General features: G+C 37.8%; 1 protein-coding gene across 4 annotated transcripts; it reads left to right on the forward strand.

Annotated features, from left to right (window-relative positions):
* The first annotated feature begins 13 nt into the window (after positions 1 to 13).
* On the forward strand, positions 14 to 9463 carry LOC148725522 (uncharacterized). Of its 4 annotated transcripts, none has more exons than XM_088731878.1 (16): positions 14 to 176; positions 416 to 643; positions 771 to 848; positions 1714 to 2094; positions 2819 to 2923; positions 3090 to 3328; positions 3706 to 3884; positions 4312 to 4408; positions 4873 to 5208; positions 5362 to 5479; positions 5773 to 5864; positions 6011 to 6131; positions 6594 to 6881; positions 7031 to 7378; positions 7786 to 7850; positions 8065 to 9463. In XM_088731878.1, the coding sequence occupies exons 1-16, from the start codon at positions 122 to 124 to the stop codon at positions 9037 to 9039; spliced, it is 3705 nt and encodes a 1234-aa protein (XP_088588004.1). In that variant the 5' UTR covers positions 14 to 121; the 3' UTR covers positions 9040 to 9463. The 4 variants fall into 4 exon arrangements, with proteins under 4 accessions (XP_088588004.1, XP_088588006.1, XP_088588005.1 ...); XM_088731881.1 differs by having other exon boundaries at positions 15 to 176; positions 760 to 848; XM_088731880.1 differs by lacking the exon at positions 6594 to 6881.
* Positions 9464 to 10902: the final 1439 nt, after the last annotated feature.

A 10902-nucleotide genomic window follows, 5' to 3' on the forward strand; every position in this document is an offset into this window, starting at 1 on the left:
TCAATTGATGTAAATCATGCAACATGATCTCGAGACCGAAATAATGATTATCGTTACTTCTCAATTGGCACCAAATTAATGATTATGGTAATTTCATGACATGCGTTCTTGACGCTTTAAAATGAAGAGGAGGCTTCAGTTCCACACTCTTACAGCATCCAACATGGCGGAAGAAGGTGCGTTCAGTTGTGATGGATTATTTTGTGAAAGTCTTTACTTCAGTCGCTACCGTAACTCTTACTTTACTAATTTAGAATCAATCTTTTCCTCGACCCTTTTTAAGCTGTAGTCTCATTAATGATAAAGTATTATCGTTTGTCTCACGATGTTGTCACTTTTGATGTGAATCGCGACGTTTGGACAGTCTGCATACTGCTTGTCTTCCTCAGTCTTACTCTCGTCTAATTATTCCTAGGGGAAAACCGAAAGAGAAAGCTGCCCTCAATGTCCGAGCTTCTCAGTAAAGGGAAAGAATTGTTGGGTTTGTCAAAGAAGAAACAGCGGAAAGCTCGACAGTATGAATTTGCTAGTGACCCCGTTTCAGGACTTCGTAATAATAAGGGAACATACTCTGGTCAGTCGAAAAGAAGACGAAAAGATACAAATTCTATCCTTGAAACCTCAGTTCCTCATGAACGTGATGGTAAGCGTATCTTCCGGTGAATCATCATGTCAGCTTTCATGAATGAACATGCCACATCAACTTTTTCTCCGCTCAAAATAATTTGTTAGCTCTGAGTCGATCGTGTTTCTTCTCAGTTTATCTGAAGACCTTTCAGAGAATGCGAGTGCAAGTTATGGACATGAAAGTGCGGATCAAACCACGCGCGCGTCCAGTACAGTAGGAGGTTTGTAATCATCAATATCGAGGTTGATGTTAATGTGCGCTTCTGTGGCGGAGTTACTTGTGGAGTAATTCAACTAACCTTTTAACCCACTAAGAGTGACTAGCTAGCATCTAATTTCTCCTTACAATATCACGCCCAATTCACACATGAAGGTAATTAGATAAAGGAAATGGTCACCAACTAGTGGGAAGCTGTGGATTATGAAACAATGTCTCCTCATCAGCCTCTATGGGAATGTATAGGGGACAGTAAGGAGAACATGTATACTGATGTGAGGGTGGGAAGGGATAATGTCAGATTATTTACGTGGTGGCTCATTAGTATAGGTCTAGGATAGAAAATAAATACAGTAGGGTCACTCAGTCCCACATTACTTTAGTTATAAAAGGTCAGAGTTGTTGTGGCAAGGCAAGAGGAATTTAAACCTCCTTAAGTCGGTTGGAGGGTGAAGAGATTTTGTTGCTAAAAACCTGATGATCTAATCATACATTTCCTTGAACAGGGATGTCCGGTGCTTTTGGCTTAACCCTCTAACCTCTAAGAGTGATTAGCACCTAATTTCTCATTAAACTATCATCCCTAGAACACACACCTAGGTCACAAGAATAAAGGAAATGATCATCAACTCAAGAGGCTCTTTATTTTGCAACAATTCTCCTTGACAGCACCTTAGGAAATGTAAAGAGCATACTATGGAGAGTTTGTATACTGGTGTTCTGGTGTAAAGGGTTAAAGCTTCTTTTAGTTCTAAGTGTAACAATATGATTTTACACTTTCTATTTTGTTGTCATAATCATTGTCCTTGTTGATTGTATTTCCTGAGCTGTTACTACAACATAAACATGTTTTTGTCATTTTGGTAAAGGAGAAATGAAAGAAATCCTGCTGGAGGCACAGGAGCTTTTGCAGAGGTTGCAAGAAAGCAACCCACCAAAAAGACAAAATTGGGCAGAAAGGCAGACACTCTTGACTGAAAGCTGGGAAGAGCAACGGTCATCAATATTTAAAGAATTACTGGAAGCCACTTATGCTGTTCCTGAAAATATCATGTGCAGCAGATGCTTAGATAAAGCTGCAGTTGTGAGATGTGACATGTGTTCCACCATGCGACACTTGTGCTCTGAATGTGACCAGCAAGTTCATGAATGCTGGCCATTTCATGACAGGGATGCCATAGTTAATGGGCACTATTTCCCAATACCTACAACAACGACATGGAGCAGTAGTGGACAGTGGGAAATAGTTGGTAATCTTTCAGTTGTTTACAATGTATTTGTATATTCGTAGGATCAAGAAATTCCTCATTGATTTTTTCATTATACAGTGCTTGATACATAGAAATAGAGTGTGATGTATATTGAGATGGGAAAAAAGAGAGATTATACTTCATCCCTACAAGCCTGTTATGTGCTTACTTACTCGATCATCAGAGGATTTTGTAATAAAATACCCTGATGAGTGGGTAAACAGCCTTGTAGGGATGATAGTATAGTCTCTTAGAATTTTCTCTATCTCAATGTATGTATATATGTATGTATATATGTGTGTGTGTATATGTATATATATATATAAATACATAATGTCTGCAGTTAGATATAGCTCTTTTAGCATACAAATTGAGCACTTTGGGGTGAGTCATTGCCACTAGCATTGCGCTTAGCTCACTAGGCTTTCCTAGTTTGAGCACTCTGGCATGGCTCAGACGATACCACAAATGTGGGATCGTTCGGGGTAACCATATCGGTTCTCCCCCATCCTAGCATCAGCACTGCACTGATGAGGCCCAGAAGGCCGAAACAGTAAGTCCAGAGTGTCTGCAGTTAAATACATAATTATATATACATTATACATGCACCCATATATACATACACATATATGCATAGATATGTAATCTATGTATATATAAACATATATTTATATATGTGTATATACACACTAAGTGTGGTGGATTTTCTTTCCTTCTTTTCTAGCCAAAACTCTACCTCTTAGAGACCTTTGTTGCACTACGTGTGGCGGAAACTGTGAAACAGACATTATTCTACCTAATACTCACTGCATTTTGGTCTCCCTTCGAGGTATTGACTAATATGGATTTTCGTGAGACATTCCTGTAAGATTAATTGTATGGAATTTAAAGGAATATTTTTACATTGAATTTGTTGGTGATACAATTTGCAATTACCAGTTTGCCCTTCTTAACAGACTTTATAATTGTACAGTACATATATTTCAAAATTTCAGGTCGGTTTGATGTAAACCATAGAAGATATAAGTGCCTTCAGTGTGGGAAAATGCTTCGCACCTCAGAACCACTTGTCATCGTCCAGTCTGGCTTTTGGCCAGGGAGTATCAAAGATATGACTTATGTCTTTGATAAGGAGCTTTTCTTATTCTGGGACATTCTTCAGAAGCAGCTCCCTGGAGTGTCTGAAGGTGCATTTCTCAAGTCACTTGAGCTCTTTTCAAAGCGGAAAGGACGTGTGAGTATTTTTATCAGAGGACACTGCCCTTCAACATCTAATTCTGGTTTGGAAGTTTTGTAAAGAGGAGAACAGCTTGTGGAAAATATCGTCACTTTTAATTATATTAATTAGCACTACTAATGCTATAAACAAATCTTCAAGTTAGAATCCCAAAGAGCACAACTTATGTGAGCATCATTTATTTTATAAGACCTCTGAATATAGATAGGTTGCACAATCATTGCTAAAATTTTCATATCCATAAACAAATAATAGCCCTGTTGATGTGGAGAGTCATTGAGCCAAAGAAGTCTTAATCAAACTTAACTTTATCACTTATTTTACTGTAGTATGGTGCAACAGAGAAAACATGGATATTTGTTTACTGTTTACAGGTTGCAACTGTTAATGCCACAGCCTTCAGAGTGTCATTTAAGGAGTGGAAATATTGTCAAGTTGAACTTGATAAACTGCGGTGCATTGACTGGATGGAATGCCCATCATGTAGCCAACATCAGCACTCTGTTCATGTTGATGGGAACATGAAACTTTACCGTTTTAAATCTGCAGGGATGTAAGTTCCAGATATTAATTTGAAACTCAAAGACAATTTGTTTCTGCTTAGATTAATGAGTTTGATTGTTTATCAACCGCAATATTTGGGTAGTTGGCTCGTTGTACAATCAACATCGGTTGGAGTTGTGCAATGAAATCATCATTACCAGACGGTTTCAGTATTACCATCATCCTCAAGTTGTAAATCATGCTAACTTTCTTCATAATTGATCTCTGAACAGTATTTTTTGAGGGATCAATACTAATCCAAATTCAAAATGATTCTAAAGTACCATTAGGTAACACTACTGAAGAAGCTTGGTAAGTTTGGACATAAGAAGAGCCTGTACCACTATCATACACTCATCTTTACACCGGAGTGCATGTAGAAGACTTGGTTATATGTATTAGGTTATTAAAGAATACCTATTTACATTTGTATTCAGAAGGAAAAGAGAGTGTTACTATGGAGAAACCTTTGTGGTCTCAAATGAGAAAGTTGATAGTCACATTCATAAGGTCTATCAAGGTTCAAAGCAAAGGGTAAGAGCTGTGAGCATGTGTAATCATTAAGCATCTACTAGATTTAAAAAGGTACATGCAATGTTCATTTTGGTTTCTTATAGGCAATGTTTTGTCATAAAACGTAACACAAGGTACAATCAAAGATACTGTAGTTTACATGTGGAAATTATAGTCATTAATTGTCATTTGAAAAAAATTCTATGGTTTGATTCAGCATCCATTATTGTAAGGCAAAGACTTGTCAATATCTCTGATACTCTACTCACAGAGCAATTAATGCTAACTTAAAGGTAGTATCATGTAGCAATATTATTGGACCAAATCTCTTGAAACCTACCTTTTGCTATTAAAACACTGGCAGGCATTCCTATTAAGCAATAGGATGTTTAGACATATGTTACTAAGTTACAACTTGTTGATTTTTCAACAAGCATCAGATATCTATACACTGTACACTTGGATGTACATTATTTTTAATCCAGAAATCAGATGAGCAGGGAAAGTGTGGAGAGTCCAACTGGCGAGCAGCAGGAAATACTGTCAAAAAACGGAAGAATCTGAGTGAGTGTGGTCTGGAGATTGCTGGATGTAGGCATGGTTTGGCACAACATGCCATCAACATGATGTATGGAGAAGTTTATGGATATGCCCATTATCTCCAAGTGAACTACTACGTTCCCAAGAATGTGGAGTTTTTCTGGTACGATGTCATCTGCAAGTACTGGCCCTGGTTAAAAAAGAATGATCTGGCAACTTCCAAGAAAATGAGTCCTGCATTGTCAGTTATGCATGCAAAAGCTCATGATTGGTCTTGTCAGGTACTGGTATGATTATGTCCAATTTTGCTTGCATATGAATTCTTTTACATGAATACAATTTGGTTTTGTTCTAATCGTGAAATTTTTCTGTGTCCTAATTTATATCTGCTGGATAGCATTCTGTGTACGTCAGTAAGTGTAATTTTCATGTAGGTCTTGTGGGGTGGCCGTTGGCAGAGTGGGGCAGCTGCAACTACTGGGGAGGAGGTTGAGCACATCAATAGCCATTTCTCAAGATTAGGCTCTTCTACAAAGCATATGCTTCCTGAAGGTACATCACCCAATTTCCATCCACAAAATGGTGTCAGCAGTTAGAGGATGCTAAATGTATGTTCTGTAACAAACTCCTATTAGCAAAGGTACAAGGTGACACACCAGAGGGTTTATTCTAGTGCAATGTACTACCCTGTATCCAAGGAACCAAAACAGCGTGATAACAGCAAAATTTCAAATGCTGAATTGGCTAAGGTTTCACAGAGAAACTTTACATAAATGGTGAGAACTTGGAATGGTTGTAGTGTTGCTGGTTGGTCTGAAAATTTCTTTTCATTGACAATCTGACAGGTAGGGAGGAACTTCTCACTGAGCATTCTTTTTATTGGAACAGACGGAAAATTGAAGGACTTCCTGGCTCACTTGCAAAACGATATGCCAAGGTATAAAGTGCATTTTATTTCCTATACAGATTTGAGTGTTGCATTTGTTCTTCCACTCATTTGGTTCTTGGTTATGAATTGGAATAACAACTATAGGCTATAATTATCAATTTCGACTTGTGACCCTTCTGCTTCTCTGGTTTCAGGCAGAGAATCAGCTCAAGCAGGTGAACAAAGAGATGGAAGAGCTGTTGAAAAATCGTCTAATGAACCAAAGAGATGTGTGCCTAGAAAGATGGAAATCCGATGTTTATCAGGCCGCAAAAGGTTAATTTATACACATGGGCCACTGATATAATTTACAGTTGTTTTTCCATTTTTATCACTGATCTGATTGTTGCTGCAGTTACTTGCGTGACCTTCTGAATATATTTTTCCATCCCAGGAAATATTGCTGAGACAGTTTAGCTTCTATGCAATTCTTTAAATTAGTTTAAAAAAAAAGATAGTGGCAAGCATAACCATATCATGTTGGCATCTCTTGTGTCCCTTGAAGCCTACTGCCTCTCAAAACAGAGGAAAAATGGAGAATAAACACCGTTCATAAATGTAGGTCTACATAATTTGGAGTAGCATGACATTACTTCGCATAACAAAAATGAAGTAATTTCAACATCATACGGACCAATATGTATACTTACTGTTTCGAATATCTAACAGGTTTTTAACTGCATGGTAATTGTTCTGTTTTTCTTTTTTGTTTGTTTATCTATTTTCAAATTTGATCAGAGGACGAAATTTCCTACCTAAAAAAGCCTCAACTATCTGACGAGGAGAAGCTATATCTGTGTAATTTGCTGACATTGCAAAACTGCACTCCGAAACAAAAGTTGCTTCTTGAGACTGCCGATCACCTGTTTGGGAAGAAGTTCCGAGAGCTTGAAGCTAAACCTTGTGACAATGTCAGTGTTGGTGAAGTCGTGTTAATTGAAAAGGAGGTTGCATATTTCCAGAAGCAAATGGAGCATTTCCACCTCTCGATTACTCAGTTGGCATTTAATATGGGAAAGCTGGCAGGTGACTTTTGTTTCAATATAAAGATTGTTAGATCTAAATACTCGTATGGAATGCCTCAGTATTTGTAGTTTGCTCATTGTGAGTGCCCTTTCTCCTGTTAATGAAGTTATTCGCAGTAATACTTGTTCAATGGTATGCTTTTTCTGTAGATGGATCAAAGCAACGTCAAAGGCTACGCACAAAAATATCGGCAGAGAAGACAAAGCTGGAGCAAGTGATTGCTAAGTACAATCGACTTTCAATCGCTGATTCTGTCCAACTGCATGAGATAGAGAATGGTACATTTCCTTGGAAAGCCGACACAGATACACCGTTTTGCACAGGTGTACCTATCCGTACAAAACGGTTGGTTGTTGAGAAACAGATGGAAGCATCCAGGTTTCAAGAGGAAATAGAACTTCTCGAAAAGGAAATGCTACGATTCATGAAGTTCTACAAGAACAGTCTTTTACCATACTTGTTCAAAGAACAGGAGAAACTGCAGGAAGTGTTAAAAGGTAGTTTAATTGCCCGTTTGACTGGTCTGCTACCTTTGTGATCACTTTTTGCCCAATAATTGACAGAAGTGGATGAGTAGATGTAAATAAACCGATTGTAACACGATGACATTCGAGTTCAAACCACACATCCAATTAGACACCTGTGTAAAAATTCTCATTTTTGTTTTATCGACCTATCTACTCTAAAACACATACACGCCCAATCTGTAGGTCGGTCCGTCAATCACTAATTGCCACAGTTCACCAGATTTTGTTCTCTCTGTAGGCGTGTAAGTCATAATCAGTAAAGTGACAAATTTTCAGGGCCCTCAGTGCACATTTCCATTGAGCTGAGAAGTCATGGGTGGACTTTGTCATGTCGATTCTTTGGAGTTATTAGACGCTACTTTTTTTGTTTCATACAGTATGTGTGAAAGATGGCAACAGAGGACTGGGTATTGAACCGGAAAGATCTTCGGAGGAGATTTCGGTAAGTGGCGAGATATACACAGTACAACCAGGTGGACAATCGGACATGGTTGGCCTTGTTGTAGCAGGTCCATGCACTCAAGTGTATTTCTAATGTGCGTTATTTCTACTGAACTAATATACTGTTTGTGTGGTAAAATTAGATAGTTGGGTTTTTAAGATAATATTCGCAAATGTCACTCCTGTTATGCTTTCTGTGTCCCACAAATCTGTAGATTCGTCGGTACGCCACCGCATCAACCCAGAAGCCAGTCATAATGGCAAAACTTGCCCTTATCAAGGAGGGTATGAATTTCGCTACGAAACAAATCGCCGCTGGAATAAGTGCGTTTGCTCCTGTGTTAACTGAAGAGCTAGATGTTTTTCGTAAGTATCTCCTTACGCACGAGGTAGAAGAGGAGGAAGACGTTGATGACGAAGAAAGCTTGAACGGTGATGGAGATGGAGATGAAAATGAAAACATTATTGAGCTGATCGGTGGTAATGCCAGTGACTTGGCAGTCGGAAGCGCAACTGGAAATCTTATCCTTCAGGCACTTAGTACTTTAAGTGTACCGGTGTTGGATTCTGTATTCCCAGAGGTTCTAACTCCGGGTGTGTCTTGCTGGAAATTTCCAAAAGAAATAAGTCAAGGCCTCTACAAAGGCAGAAACGGAAGTAATGCCTGTAGCCTAATTAGTATCCTTTTAGGATATGCTTTAAGTTTCCAGAAAGTTGCGCCCCCGGAGTGCCAATCATGTATTACAAGTGCCATCGTAGACGTATTGTGCATTTGCATCGAAATTGGCAACCGAGTTTACGATTTCTTTCGGGAGAGTTTACCTTCAAGGTACCTCTCTATCCAAGAGGCTGCTAGTGTGCTAGAGATGTGGTGCACGATGGATGTTGGTGACAATTTACCTGTGCGTTTAAAAGACCACCACGTGATGTCTACTGTCTCTGGTCAGTTAAAAGAGGCCATCTCGTCGTGCAATGCGTTCACGGCGTTTCTTATTCTTAACAATAAAACTTCTTTGTTTTATTTCACTGGTAGTGTCGTAATGTATATTGACACTCACTGCCATGGCCCAAGCGTTGCCGTAGTAGTCGTAGCTGAGGAAAAGGAGCTTGACTCGTTCTGTACCAATGTATGGGAACTAGAATGCAACGACGAGTCTACTTACGGAAACTTGGTATTTGTTGATTTTTGATACTGTATTAATAAAAGAAAAAAGTAGCTCCAGTAGTACAAAGTGCCACGGAAAGAAGCAGAGGACCATGTAAATAAGGATTACACAGTGGAACTTAAGCGTATAAGGCTTTTTTTTAAATGTGTGGCTAGTGGCAACTGAACTCAAATTGAGAACTCTTTTGTTACCAAACAACATTCTAAGGTACTTAAAGCATAATTTTAAACATGGATTTTTACCATATCCTTCTAACAATTTTTCCATGACTCATACTCGAAAGAAAACCAATGTACCTTAGTGAATTAAATTTATCCTGCTATGTATCCTCTGTGAAAATGTAAAGATTAAAGCAAGCGTGTTCGTCAGGTGTCTGAAAAACGAATCTAGTTTAGAAAAAAAGATTCTGAAACATTTGCAAATATTAAATTGGTCTATTACTTACGTATTCAGCGTGTGCTTCGTGATTGTAAACATGCAATTTTGCTGATAAGTGAAAAGTAGGAGCCAAAATGGACGGAAGGGAGAATATTCTATTAGTTGATCTGCTAAACCTGCGAAATCCTTCTTAAATCCAATGTCCTGTTAAGTGAATAATAGATTCTAAAATAGACACTTTGGAAGAGTCTGAGCGAATCAATCTCATTTTAATAATAAAATATGAGTCCCAAAATTGACCATTCGAGAAAGAATCTATTCATGAGCTGATGTGCGAAACTCGCCTAACCCCCCCACCTCCACCCCCCAGCTCCCCACCTCAATTTGCTGGTAAATGAAAGATAACTCCCAAAACAGACAACATGGAAAATAATCTATTATTTGCTGCGCCAAAATCGCATAATCAACCCCTATTTTGCTGGTAATTGAACAATAACCCAAAACATTCACAACTAAAAGACATCTATTAGTTCATGTGCTAAACACGCCTATTCCATTTCATTTTGATTATAATTAAAGAAATAGGACACAAATTGTACATAACGTACTAAAATGAATCTTTTATCTGATGTACAAAACACGCGTAATACACTCCATTTTGCTGGTAATTGAAAAATAGGATACAAAATGTACATAACTAAAACGAACCTTTCAGCCGATGTGCTAAACTCGCGGTATTCAATTTTACTGGTAATTGAAAAATAGGACAAAATGTACATAAATAAAAAGAATCGTTTAGTTGATTTGCTAAACTCGCGTTATTCATTCCATTTTGCTGATTATTGAAAAGTAGAACACAAAATGTACATAAATAAAAAGAATCATTTAGTCGATGTGCTAAACTCGCGTTATTCATTCCATTTTACTGGTAATTGAAAAATGGAACACAAAATGTGCACAAATAAAAAGAATCATTTAGTTGATGTGCTAAACTCGCTTTAACCATTCCATTTTGCTGGTAATTGAAAAATAGGACAAAACGTACATAACTAAAAAGAATCTTGTAGTTGATATGCTAAACTCGCTTAATCCATCCCATTTTGCTACAATGAAGAAAAACGAAAAATTCAAACAAACCATTTCTTTGTGTACTGGAAGTTAATGCGACTCCACCTGTTCTGTCCTGCACTCTATTGTTCCACGTTCATAACTAAAATTAAACTACTGGTTGATGTGCTTAAATCGCATAATCCACCCCATTTTTCTAGTAATTAAAAAACATAGGTCCCAAAACGGAACATATACAAAAGAGTTACTTACTTCGCGTAATTCACCCCATTTTTCTGATAGTGATAATAAATAATAATTTTTTCAATTTCTATATATCACTGTCAATGAAATATGGGACCCAAAAGGGACATTACGAAAAATAATTTATTAGTTGGTGTGGTAAATTCGCGAAATCCATCCCGTTTTGCTGGTATGTGAAAAATAAGAACCACATTGATA

This window comes from Stylophora pistillata, chromosome 8 (genome assembly GCF_964205215.1).
Source record: "Stylophora pistillata chromosome 8, jaStyPist1.2, whole genome shotgun sequence".
In the NCBI taxonomy this organism is placed as follows: domain Eukaryota; kingdom Metazoa; phylum Cnidaria; class Anthozoa; order Scleractinia; family Pocilloporidae; genus Stylophora; species Stylophora pistillata.

What these genes read in the sequence shown, in the direction of transcription:
- LOC148725522 (XM_088731878.1), top strand. Translation starts at nt 122, where the DNA reads ATGAAGAGGAGGCTTCAGTTCCACACTCTTACAGCATCCAACATGGCG. An exon ending in AGTTCCTCATGAACGTGATG is followed by an intron (nt 644 to 770) that starts GTAAGCGTATCT and finishes GTTTATCTGAAG; the next exon opens with ACCTTTCAGAGAATGCGAGT. An exon ending in AAAGCATATGCTTCCTGAAG is followed by an intron (nt 5,480 to 5,772) that starts GTACATCACCCA and finishes ACAATCTGACAG; the next exon opens with GTAGGGAGGAACTTCTCACT.